Consider the following 13,988-nt stretch of genomic DNA (forward strand, 5'->3'; position numbering starts at 1 on the left):
ATAAATAGCAAGGTCGAGGAAGTGACCTGGGAGCTAGAGACGGTGATGTGGGATCAGTATCCCGAGCTATTCAGGTAAATTTTCAGGACGAAATTCTCAGTAGGAGGCAATAGTTGTAACGACCCAAAATCACTAATATGGCTTAAGGGCATTGATTAGTGTGCCGGGAGGGCATAATTGGTTTATGTGTGAATTTATTAAATTAACGTGTGATTATATGATAAACATGCTTGTATGGTTATATGAATGTAAATGTGATTATATGTTATATTTGTGAGAACCACATTATTATGTGTGTAAATCTGCAGCGTGCGACTCAAGGCGATCCTAGGGAGCTAGTTAGCAAGAAGTCACAACGGGGCTTAATGTTTGACTTGGGGCAAGTCAAGGGGTGATTCGGGTATTAGATGATTATTTGGGTTATTAGGTTATGGAAATAAATATATGGAGATATATTTGAGGTTAGGAAGCCTAGGCGGGAATATTGGGGAATCTTACCTTTTTGCCCTCGGGGACGTTTTCGGTACCCCGAGCCCCGAGATTAACTTAATTACCTAAAGTTAGGCTAAGTAAAAACCTCAGAATTTGGTGGAAATAGAGGAACCGACTCTCCTATCTCTCTCTCTCCTTCTTTCTTCTTCTTTTTCAAGGGAACCATTAGAATCTAAGAAACTCAGCTGGAAACTTTATGATTTGGGCTAGAGTTTTGAGGAAATAGCTCAGTTTCAGCAAGGGAATTCAACCATAATCTAAGGTAAGCACTAAATTTCGTTTTTGATTAGTTGATTATGAGGTTTATGGGTTGAAATCTAAGGGTTTTTAGGTTCTTAACTTCAAGGTTGAATTAAGGTGGAAAGCTTGGGAGTTAGCTCGGATTTTGCTCAGAGAAGTGGTTCTGCTGTGGAGGTAAGCTTGAATCCATGAACTAATGGCTGAATTCTGGTGTTCCATTGTTGGTTTTTATGTTATTGAGCTCCTGGGTTTCAGAAATTAAAATGGGATTTTAATGGGTTTTAAAGCTAGGTTTTTGCTGGATTATGTTGTTAGAATCATGTTAGAAGTTTTGTGATCAATGTGTTTTGGAATTAGGATGGTTTTGGGTGGTTTTGAGCAAGGTTAGGATGTTAAAAATGGTGATTTTTCTGGGCACGAGGGGTTGGGCCGCGGCTCTGTTCTAGAGTGCCGCGGCCCTGCGAAGCAAAGAAGAGCCATGGAGGCTCGAAGGGAAGCACCGCGGCGCGTGTCTGTGATCAGAGAGGCCTAGCCTCTGTTTGTGGGGGCAGGCTGCGACGCCAGCCCTTTGGGCCGCGACCCTAAAGGGCATTTTTGGCTAAATGAAGGTTTTAAGCGCGAGAATCTAACCTAGGGTGCTCGGGATCGATTCCACCACCGTGTTTGGTGGAATTCGATGTCCCGGAAGCTAGAACTATACCCGAAAACCTTTATTTGAATATTAATGGAATTCATTATCTTGGTTGTGACTAGGTGCTAAGCTAGGGCTGTGTAGATGGGTGATGATTAGCTGATTCTTTGGTTGAAACTTCATGCTCTGTGATTGTTGTGATTATGTTAGGTGTATGAACATGCTTAAAGGGATTATTCAAATGTTATTATTGCTTGCTTTGTAATATGATATGCTTTCTTGCTAGGTCTTGGCTCACGGGTGCTTCGTGGTGCAGGTTAAGGTAAGGGCAAACTTGATCAACCCTGATTAGGAATGCTCTTAGAGTAGAATGTACATGATCAGCTGCTCAGCCGCCACGGTTGAGCGGAGATAGGGACAAGAAAACCATAAACTTTTGAGTCAGAAGTTAACTGAATGTGGTTGCAAGGAAATGATGGAGAGTGTTTGGAGAGAATGATTGTAACACAATGAAGAAAATGTAAAAATGAGGAGCTCGACCAACTCGGTGAGATACTCCTGAGTATATATATAAATGAGTGTAAGAGAGTTAGTTACAGCAGAACAAATTAGCCAAGCTCATACGGAGCTGTTAGAAATATGTTACAACGGTTTAACTAACTTGAGAATATTCTAACAGCTTATTTCTAACATCCCCCCTCAAGTTGCACGGGGAGCTCCTAAGTGACAACTTGTTACACAGAAAAGTAAAGGAGGAGATGGGAAGAGCTTTGGTCAGAATGTCTGCAGTTTGATTCGAAGAGTCCACGTATCGAGTATCTAGCTGCTTGGCTATGACTCGATCATGAACGAAGTGAATATCAATCTCGATATGCTTCGTACGGGCGTGGAAGACTGGGTTCGATGCAAGAGAGGCAGCACCTAAGTTGTTGCACCAAAGAATCGGACAATGAGCAACAGGAAGCTTGAGCTCAGTAAGAAGTGATTCGATCCATATTAGTTCAGCAGTAGCCAAGGCCAAAGCGTGATACTCAGACTCGGTACTCGACCGAGCAATGACTTGTTGCTTCTTGGAGCTCCAGCTAATGAGGTTGCCTCCCAGAAAAATGCAATAGCCGGACGTAGATCGACGATCATCAACATTACTTGCCCAGTCCGCATCAGTGAAGCCGTGAAGATCCAACTGAGATGAAGCCTTGAAATGAAGTCCAAGCGTAGGTGTGCCAAGGAGATAACGAAGGATACGTTTGCAAGCCATCCAATGCGTCGTGGTAGGAGCCTGAAGATATTGACTGAGACGGTTCACGGCAAAGGAGATATCAGGCCTTGTCATCGTCAAATACTGCAAAGCACCAATTACTTGATGATAGATTGTTGGATCGGCCAGAGGAGACCCCGTGGATGAGCTAAGTTTGATATCAGGAGACAGGGGCGTAGGCTGGGGTTTGGCCGCTGACATGTTGGTTTTGAGAAGTAGATCCCGAACGTACTTCTTTTGATCCAAGTAGATGCCAGAGGAATCCCGAGATACCTCGAAGCCAAGAAAATATTTGACAGACCCCATTACCTTCAGGGCAAACTGGAGGTTTAAATCAACAATGAGGCGATGAATCAGTGCGGAGTCGTCTCCTGTAATCAAGATATCATCGACGTATATGAGTAAGAAGATACGTTTGCCATGCTTGTTAGAGAAAAATAAACTCGAATCAGACTTCGAGTGAGAGAAACCCCAGTGAATAAGAGATTGTTTCAACTTCTCGAACCAAGCCCGTGGAGCCTGATGAAGACCATACAATGCCTTATGCAGCTTACACACATGAGTAGGGCAATCTTGATCAACGAATCCAGGCGGTTGATGCATGTACACCACTTCTTGAAGATCTCCGTTCAAAAACGCATTGTTGACATCAACTTGTTGGATGTCCCAATGAAAGGTAGCTGCAATGGCAAATATGATACGAATTGTGCAAGGCTTCACTATTGGGCTAAACGTCTCATAGAAATCCAACCCAGGTACTTGTTGGAACCCCTTGGCCACTAAACGGGCCTTGTACTTGTCGACGGTGCCATTAGGGTGATGCTTAACTCGAAATACCCATTTGCACTGAACAAGTTTCATGTCAGGTGAGTAAGGCACTAGGGACCACGTGTGGTTCTTTTGAAGTGCATGAAACTCGACTTGCATGGCACTGTGCCACTCGGGATTGGATAAGGCTGACTTCACAGAGACTGGCTCAACAGCTGAAGTTGTTTGAGATAACAACAGTCGAGGTTTAAAAATTCCTGTTTTTGACCGCGTAAGCATAGGGTGATTATTTTGGACTAGGGGTGGTATGGGCAAATCCATGACAAGATCATCAATGGGAATCATAGACTGTGGTGAAGAAGTGGGGTTTGAGGCGATAGACTGAGATGAGTTCGAGTGAGACAGTACTGGGGTAGGTGATGTAGACAAGTTATTTTGATAATAGGTGTAGTAGGTGGAGAGGGTGAGGGTGGTGCTAAGGTGACTGGTGAAGGTATTTGATGACTCTGTATATAGATGGGTTGAGTAGGTATAGAAGTTGTATTACGCGAATCAAAAAAACTGGAATATGGATATTCTTCCTCATTAAAAACAACACTACGAGCTGTATATACACGGCCAGAAGGGTGCAAGCATCTATATCCTTTTTGTGTTAGGCTATATCCAATAAACACACATTTTGAAGACCGAAAACTAACCTTATTAGATTGATACGGTCGAAGTAAAGGGAAGCAGGCACACCCAAATATCTTCAAGAGATTGTAATCTGGTTGCTGAGAAAATAACTTCTCATAAGGTGATATGAAATTGAGTGTTGGAGTAGGCAATCTATTGATGAGGAATGAAGCAGAGACAAATGCTTCCCACCAAAAGGTTAGGGGCATGTTTTCTTGAGCCAACAATGTTAAGGCGAGGTCCACCACATGACGATGCTTTCTCTCCACCCTTCCTTGTTGTTGATGGGTGTGGGGACATGAATTCCGACGTTCAATGCCAAGATCTTGAAAGAGTTTGTATAGTGGTTTGTATTCTGTGCCAAGATCCAATTGAATGCTCTTGATTTTAGACTCAAATACACGCTCCACATATGTATTGAATTGTTTAAAGATCGAAGGAACTTGACTTTTAGTCTGCATAGGAAAAATCCAACAAAATCTAGTATAGTCATCAACAAAACTACAATAATATTTGAAATCTTCACTTGAGGTATAGATGGAAGGCCCCCAGACATCAGAGTGTATCAACTGAAAGGCATGAGTAGTTTTATTTGTAGAGTTCTTGAACGTAAATTGGTGCATTTTGCCCAACTGACATGCATCACAAAACGGTACATTAGTTGCCTTTATTGAAGGACTTATTACATTCATGACTTTAGTAAAAACAGAGGAGGAAGGGTGGCCTAAATGGGAATGCCACGTTGAGAGCAACTTAGACTTGTCTCGGACTGGATTCGAAGTAGTGGTGCAATTGAACGCCATTGCATTATTGGAAGGAATAGGCCGCGTAAAAATGAAAGGCTGGCCATCATGAAGTACTGAGGAAACATCAATTTTGTACAGTCCATCACTGAGTGAACCCCGAAGAAGAACACGCCTCGTTATCTTGTCCTTAACAAGGCAGCAAGAGGAATCAAACTCCAACACAACGTTATTATCATTAGTAAATTGTGAAATGCTCAGCAAGTTCTTAGTTAAGTGAGGCACATGAAGGATATCTTTAAGTAATAGTGAATGATTGGAGTGCATGGAATCAAGAGCATTTGAGCCAACATGCAAAATAGGAATGGATGCACCATTACCTACAATGACTTTCGATTTCCCTTTGTAATCTGTCTTGTTGTGTAGGAGTTGAGAGTTGTTTGTCATGTGATTTGTGGCTCCAGAGTCAAGGAACTAGGCATCAGATGACTCGTCATTGGTGTTCAACTCAAATAAATTTGCATGAGGAGATCCGGGGTTGGAAGGAGCCGAAGGAGGTGCTGGCGGAGCTGAGAGACCAGAGAAGTGGACATCAAAACGGTGGAAACACTTTTGGACAATGTGACCAGATCTACCACATAATTGACATATCACCCTAGGGCCACGTCCTTGCGATCGTTGACCGTAGCCGTGATTACGCATGCCTCTCGACTGATTGCCCCGATTTCCACGAAATGAACCACGAGGAGCACCTCTCATTGAGAGTCCAGCAAAGTTGGCTTGAATCGAGTCCACTGTGGGAGAGGAGATCTGTTGCAACCTCATTTCTTGATTGTGCAGACTAAAATGTAGATCGGGGAGGGTAAGAGTCTCAGATCTGTTCGTCAAATTGATCACAGTTGCCTCATATTCTGGACCGAGGCCTCCAAGAATGTACAAACAAAGGCTCTCATCGGATAATTGTTCACCTGCATGAGCAAGAGAATCTGCATACTGCTTCATCTTCAGTATATATTCATCAACAGATAAGGCTCCTTTACGTGTGGACTGTAGTAATCCTTTCACTTGAAGAATCCGTGCTTTGGATTGAGTTGCGAACAACTGATTAAGAGTCCTCCAGATCTCAGCAGAGCTTTGACAGCGAATGATGTGTCCAAGCATCGTCTCCGTCATAGAGTTCATAAGCCAATGCATCAGAAATTGATCGAGACAAATCCAATTGTAATGAGCAGGATTAGGATCGTTACCTGCAAGAATTGGTGGTGGAGTCGGTATAGTGCCAAGGATGTAGCCTTCGAGGTTGTACGCGCGCACAGCAGCGAGAACCAAGGCTCTCCAGTAAGAAAAGTTCGTCCGATCTAGACGGAGGTTGAGCGGAAGCAATGTATTGTTTGGAATGCCAATAGGATCGATCGCCGGTGGAGGAGCAGCAGGCGCCGGTGGAGGAGCAGCTGCTCGTTGTGGATTTGAATGGATCGCAGAATCGTGAGATCCGTCGGAAGCCATGGCGGAGCTCTGATACCAAGTCAGAAGTTAACTGAATGTGGTTGCAAGGAAATGATGGAGAGTGTTTGGAGAGAATGATTGTAACACAATGAAGAAAATGTGAAAATGAGGAGCTCGACCAACTCGGTGAGATACTCCTGAGTATATATATAAATGAGTGTAAGAGAGTTAGTTACAGCAGAACAAATTAGCCAAGCTCATACGGAGCTGTTAGAAATCTGTTACAACGGTTTAACTAACTTGATAATATTCTAACAGCTTATTTCTAACATTTTGTTTTGCCTTTAGAAAGGCTGGTGGTTGTCTGTACACTGGAAATTTTGTAAACAGACTTTTAAATGCTATTTCTTTTGGGATCCCATGTGTCAATGTTTAATTATATGGATTGTATCTTTTGAGACCAAAACATTTTAACCCTAGCTCTTTAATGACTTTAGAATTCACGTATTTTAATTGTTTGGCTTAATTAGCAAGTCATGCACCTTTTCAAATACACAGTGTAGTGGTCTTGACTAACCAGGGCGTTACATGTTTGGTATGGGGTAAAGTAAATGTAGGAATGAGAATCTAAAATCCTTCCTATGTTTGGTTTAAATTTTAAGGGGGTAAAGTTAATAATTTGTGTACAGTCCGCATGTATTTTAAAGGTAAAGTAAATTCTTTTGTACATAAGAGTTTAATATTATCTCCATTCTAAGTCTCTACACTTTCTAAAGTAACTCAACTTCTCAAAATAAATACCCTTAAGCGAAAAGAAAACCTATGACGGCTAAGATTTGAGATATGAGAAAACAATAAAGCGTGCAAACTAGGACAAAAAACATTTATAGTTGAAGACGGGATACTTGATGTGTAATTAAATTTATAACCAAGTCTTTCTTATTAAATTTTAATATTTAGTGTTGAATATCATAAATGGCACGACGTCCATGTTACGAGGTGTGGTGCTATACTGCCGATACTCATTGTGCCATGGCATATATTGAGGGCGTCAAAAGACAAAAACAACCGATTACTGTCGTGTAGTAAGTGAATGTCGTCTCCTCGCCGCTTTCCTATGGATAATCCCCAACTTTGTCCATTCTTCACATTCCCTGTCTTATAACGTGGCACTTCCCATTGACCTTTTTCTTTTAGAAAAAATTATGTATTAACTTGCAACACGTTAAACAAAAACAAATTTTCAATAACACAAATATAAATTAAGGTTAATATTACGAGTACATAAAAATAATAATTTCTTTGTATTTTTTTTGACAAAATAATTTCTTTGTATTTAATTTAGAAAAAGTTTCCCATTATTAGATTTGAAAAAAAAAAAGTTTATCGACATTAATTAAATGTCATAATTTAGTAAAATTTTCAAATTAAATTTAATTATTAAATAAAAATTGGGTTTATATATTTTTAGACCCTGTGTTTTGCCTCATTACTTGTTTGGACCCTGTATTTTGACAAATTATTTTTTGGACCATGTATTTTGTAAAATTGTTCAAATATACTCATAAACTTGATTTTGATGAACAAAAAATTAAATATAACAACACAGTTCTTAGGCAGAATAACTGTATTTTTGTTCTGAATTGTTAGTTTGATGAATAATTTATGATTTTAGTTCAAAAAACTTTGATCAAAATCGAGTTTAGGGATCTATTTGAACTATTTTATAAAACACAGGGTCCAAAATATAATTTATCAAAACACATGGTCCAAACAAGTAATGAGACAAAACACATGGTCTAAAAATGTATAAACCCATAAAAATTTAACAAATTTAAAATTTATATAACTATTCATAAGTAAATATTAATATGATTATTAAGTGTTAATCTATAATTTTGAATGCATGTTAAATTTAATTATTTTTAATCAATAAATTAAATTATTGAAGAAGAAATTATACTAAATATGAGATTTTTTTTTAACTTTGAAAAATATGGTAGTTTTTTTTCCTCAAGTTTTTTATGTCTACATTTTTATGAGAGTTTTTTCCCCATATATTTGTAAAATTTTATTTGTATACCATTTTATATGTTATACATTTTTAGTAGTTAGTTTTGATATGTTTTGAAATTATTTTTATAATTTTAATCTATTTGTATTATTTTTTATCATTTATCCTTTATAAAATATATTTTTTATATAATTCTTTGAAGAAAAAAATCTGAGACATTCATCACCATACTTTTTATTCTCATTTCTTCTTTTTTTATTCTATTTTTTATCTTCTTCAATCAACATTTTATCTGCAGTAACTGATTACCACTATCAAAACAATTTTGATTTTTTTTGTGATAGTAATCATATGCCACTGTCAATTTTTTTTAGTAATGTGTGGTAACTGGTTATAACAATAAAAATCAGTTTAATATTTTAAGTGGTGTTGTACTAACTAATTACAACTATAAAAATAATTTTGATTTTTTTAGTAATGTACCATTATCAAAATATCAACTGAATTGTAACTGGTTACTTAGTGAGATTTGGAAAAGAAAAAAAAGCTAATATGAAAAAAATAAACAAAATTGATCGTGAAGGTAACTGTAACTGGTTACAATTAAGTATGAGAAACAAAATAGATATGAAAAAAAAACTCAGCTGCGATGGTAACCGGTTACTTTGCTAGACTTGGAAACAAATAGGATCACAAACAAAAAAACTAAACTGGTCATAATCATTACTGGTTATAGATTCAGATCTAAAAAAAACTAATCACCATGATACCTAATTACTTAGTCAGGTGTGAAACAAAATCAGATCTAAATAAATAAATCTAAATTAATCGTTATTGTAACTGGTTACAACTAGATCTAAAAAAAATCAGATATGAATAAAAAGAATCAAACGCCATCTGAAAAAAAAAAACCCAGAAATCATAATAGATCGTAACTGTAATCGGTTACAGTTACGTTTAGAAGGAAAAATAAATTAAATATAAAGTATAAAATTAGATTTGAAATGGCAAAACCAGATGTTAAAAAGAAAAAGAAGAGCAAAGCAAATAAAAATAAAACTAGATATGAAGAAGAAGAAGAAGAAGCAGAGGGGGAGGGGGAGGTACGTCTTTGTCAGGGTCAGGGGTAGAGTGTCATTGTCGTCGGGGGCGGAGGCAGCATCGCCCACAGAGGGCTAAGGTGAGAGAACCAAATGGGAGAGGAGAGAAGAAGAAAGAAAAAAAGAGAGAAATATATCACGAGAGAGAGAAAAGAGAGAATGAGAGAATTTTGTGTATTTATGATGATGCTAATCTATTTTTTATATTATATGGAATTATTATATTTTAATCTTTTTTTTAAAAAAACTTATCATATTTTGTATGATTAATTTTTTCCATAATTATAAAAATTATGTTTATTTTTCTTATATTTATGTAAACTTCTCTATATTAAATTTTTTTATGTATGGGCATCACTTTAGAGTTGTTCTTAAAAAAATTGTTCATTGAGTTGATATATTGTGATGAATTATTTAATTCATCAATTTTATTTATTTGAAATTTTATATATTTTTATGTTGTATATTAGTCAAATGAGTAAAAATAAATTGATACAATAAAAAATGTAAAACAAATCGAATATGAGTAGCATGAGAAGAAACGGATCGACATGCGAATACGATAAGTTGTCACGAGACATGTCAATTAGAATTGAGATTTATTCACACAAAATATAAATAGACCGTATTATAGTTGATCAAGTGAAAATACTAACATGACATAACATGACACGATGTCACCCCTAAGATAAATAACAAAACTAAGAATGCGGTGGTGGTGCACATAATAAGAATATAAAAATTAGGGGGTTGATTTGGAAGTTACTGAAGAGTTGGGGGAGTTGAGGGATTTATCCTCTCTATATACAAGGGGACAAAAATGGAGAGAGTCCGATAGAGATTTTACTATGTTTGTGTGTGTCTGTCTATATTCTATACTCTATACTATTATTACTCTATAGTAGTACATTAATGGCACAAACAAAAGTTAAATATATATATATATGTATATATCTAAATTCAGAAAACCGTGTCGTCCCTTTGTTGGCCCTTAAAATGAACATACACGTATACGTTTTCTTTCCCAACAGATGTCACAACGTAAATATTAAATACATAATACAAAATTCACCTTCATATAATCTTCTTCTACTCAAAATCATAATAGATAAATAAATATATAATTTCATTATATGCTCTGTGATGGGATCATATAAAACTCTCTGCTCTGCTTGCTTCCCACCCAGCCAGGTCTCTCGCGTTTCACTTATTATTAGTTATTACTAAGCGCCAATCTCTCCCATTACACTCTTGTGCCGTGAGTTTCTGAACCCACAATCCACTTATATAACGCCAAAACAAAAATATCACCCGATGGTGGCGGTGGCCGACGGTGGCTGCGCTTGCTACTCCCCCTTATCGAATACCCAGTTGCACAAAATATGGGAGGCTGAGCTAAACGACGACGTCCCATTAGACGAAAATGGGCACCCCCTGGAGCCAGTGCTACTAGCTTCGGTCAAAGAAGAAGAAGAACACGTAACTTCGTCGTCTTCTCCCACCTCGGACCACCCTCAGCTCATTCCTTCACCGCCTTCGTCTCCGGACGGTTTTGTAGATGACGAGAATAAGCCGAGCCAGTTAGCGAAAATCAAAGAAGAGGTCATCCATAATGATGTTTATGAAAACGAGCAGGGAGATAATATCGTTAATGGTGGGTGTTCTTCGACGTCTCCGCTCGATTTTCCTGTGCCGATGGAAGGGTTACACGAGGCCGGACCACCGCCGTTCCTGAACAAGACATTTCAAATGGTGGACGACCCAGGTACTGAGTCAATCGTTTCATGGGGCCAAGCTCGAGATAGCTTCATCGTTTGGGACTCCCATGAGTTCTCCAAAAATCTTCTCCCAAAATACTTTAAACACTGTAATTTCTCAAGCTTCATTCGCCAACTCAATACTTACGTGAGTAACAATCTTCCTCTCTGTAAATATATATTTCTTTTAGTTTTGGATTTTGGGTTCTGATCATGAAACTTTATAATGATACCTTAGGGATTTAAGAAAATCGACCCAGATCGTTGGGAGTTCGCGAACAAAGGGTTTCAGGGAGGAAAAAAGCATTTGCTGAAGAACATTAAGAGAAGAAGCAAATACAATAGACAACTAAACGAAGCCCTGACTCTTCCCATGTCCGATTCTGCAAAATCCGGTTTGGAATCCGAAATTGACACTCTGAAGGAGGATCAAAGCTCATTGAGAACCGAAATCCTAAATCTGAGAAGAGAACAGAACAACTCCCAGTGCCAAATCACCTCCGCGGAAGAGAGGATTCGATGCGCCGAGTTTCGTCAGCAGCAGATGCTGCTGTTCCTCACGAAGACCATTCTTGATTCCAAATTCGTTCATCAACTGATCCATAAGAGAACGCAGAAGAAAGAGACCATCGACGCTGGCCAAATCGCCAAGCGTCGCCGGGTTCTTCCCTGTGGAGAAGAACAAGAACAGATTACGATTCAATCTATTCCCGCCGGAAAATGCCCTGAGACTGAGAATGCGCCGGCGCCTTTTGTGAGCTCCACGGAAGAGGAATCAGATGGTGGTAGCGGTTCCGGTTCGGAGGTGTTGTCTGTTTATAATGTCGTATCTGAGAATCTTCTGGACGACACGTCGTTTTATGATGAAGAATTAGCGGTGAACGACTCAACGATTTATCACGAGTTGGAGGATTTGATTGATGAGAAGCATGAGGAGGACTGGAATGCTGGTTTTTTTGGCTCAATTCTTTGAGTTTGGTTGAGCTCACTCACAATCAGAGGAGGTTAGTTAGTCTGTCTTCTTCATTTAATTATTTGGTTTAAATAATAATTTTCTCATTGTAAATTAGATAAATTAATTAATTTTAATGTGTATAAGCAGGTTGCATTTCGACTCTGAAAATCTAACGCATAGAAAAGAGAAGACGTTTGTTTTGGAAATAGAAGAGGAAGCATATTAAGTAATTACTTTTTTGGGTAGATATGATGTTCTTTTGAACAGTTCGAAATGTTGATATCCTTGAATAGTTTTATTTTGTTGTTATCGTTTATTTTGTAGGGTAAAGATTATGAGCATGAAATTGTGTGCATATAAAACTTCAGCTCAGGTCAGATGTGCATATATTTTGGTGGTTTGTGAATCAAGTAAGAATGTGTAATAGGTACATATTCCAATATCCTGCCTCATTTTTAGTTCTACTCATATAGCTTTTCTAATTGAAATCGTTACGATACCATCGAGTTCATCTGTATCGAAAGAAAGATAAACAAAAAAAATCACAATATCTCCATAAGAAAACGAATAATTAAAAAAATCTCAATAAGGTAATTTTGTCGTTTTCGATCAAGATATTTTTCGTTATCTCGTGCTTTTCTAATTGAAATCGTTAAAATACCACCAACTCCATCTGTGTTGAAAAGGAAGAACAAAAAAATGCACAATATCTCGAAAAGAAAGCGAATAATTAAAAATATCTTAATAAGGTAATTTTGTCGTTTTCGATAAAGATGATTTGGAATTATCTCTCTTCATTTTTACTTCCTGATTTCCAACATCTGAAAGAGTTCATGGTTATCCAATGTCTCTGTCCTTGAAACCAAAACATAACTTGATAGGAGAGATTTGGTGGGAGTTAAATTTGGTTTTAATGCCACACACTGGAACGTTCAACCTTTATAATCTTTTGTGGTTTGTTTAATGGAATTCCGTTTCAAAAAAAAAAAATAACGTTCAACCCAGGCCACATGTCTAATGAGACAACGAAATTACTGTTAACTAAAGTTAGAATGGATGTGACAATTCACATACCACAGAAGGAGATAGGAAGAGTTAATACATCATGTCAATCAAGTGGGGTGGGGGATGAACTCGAAAGCAAATAAAAGTTAAATTTCATAAAGAGACGAATCTAGATTCTGCTCCCATTAATAACCCACTTATATGTATTAAAAAACAAAGGATTTGGCCCCACAGTTTCGTATCTAAGACCATAATTAAAAACGGACTCCAGCCTAGTATTGTTATGAAAACAGTCACAAACAATAAGAGAGCTACACAAAATAGCCTTACAACGTCTTATTAAAATATTTACCCACTTGTACGGAAGGGTAAATGAAATTAAAGCGCCGACATCATCACTATGAATCATGCATATGTGTTAGATGTGAAAAAATATCACCAACAACAATATTCTTGCAAATAAAAATATCTCTCTATTTAACGCGACTTGATTTTAAGATAGGAACTTAATTCTAGTAGTCTCTCATATCTAAGTTTGACTTTTGATGCATTTTTCTCTTGACTTCGGCTTGACACTTTTAGACCAATGTATATTGACTCACGTTTGATTTCGCACAGTTTGGGACTTTTACGCCAATGTATGTCGATTCAAATTAGATTTTATGTCCTGTTTCAGTCACGGCGTGTATATCTATAAATTTTCCAACTTACATTCTTATTATATCTAAAGACATTCATAATTTTTACGGTCCAAAATGTGGGAGAATATTAAATATGAAAAAATCCTACATTAAAAATATATAAAAACAATAGTATATTTATAAAAAAAATAATTAATCCACTTAACACCAATTGATTAATTTTTAAGATGAAACCCACATTTTCATATCTAAGTAGATAATAA

The 13,988-nt window shown here is 37.4% G+C and overlaps 1 protein-coding gene across 1 annotated transcript; it reads left to right on the forward strand.

Annotated features, from left to right (window-relative positions):
• The first annotated feature begins 10,343 nt into the window (after window positions 1–10,343).
• LOC133797233 (heat stress transcription factor A-9-like) lies at window positions 10,344–12,561 on the forward strand. Its single transcript, XM_062235073.1, has 3 exons — window positions 10,344–11,272; window positions 11,363–12,128; window positions 12,227–12,561. Exons 1-2 carry the CDS (start codon window positions 10,682–10,684, stop codon window positions 12,095–12,097), a joined length of 1,326 nt encoding a protein of 441 aa, XP_062091057.1. The 5' UTR covers window positions 10,344–10,681; the 3' UTR covers window positions 12,098–12,128; window positions 12,227–12,561.
• Window positions 12,562–13,988: the final 1,427 nt, after the last annotated feature.

The sequence above is a fragment of the Humulus lupulus genome, chromosome 8 (genome assembly GCF_963169125.1).
Source record: "Humulus lupulus chromosome 8, drHumLupu1.1, whole genome shotgun sequence".
NCBI classification, from domain to species: domain Eukaryota; kingdom Viridiplantae; phylum Streptophyta; class Magnoliopsida; order Rosales; family Cannabaceae; genus Humulus; species Humulus lupulus.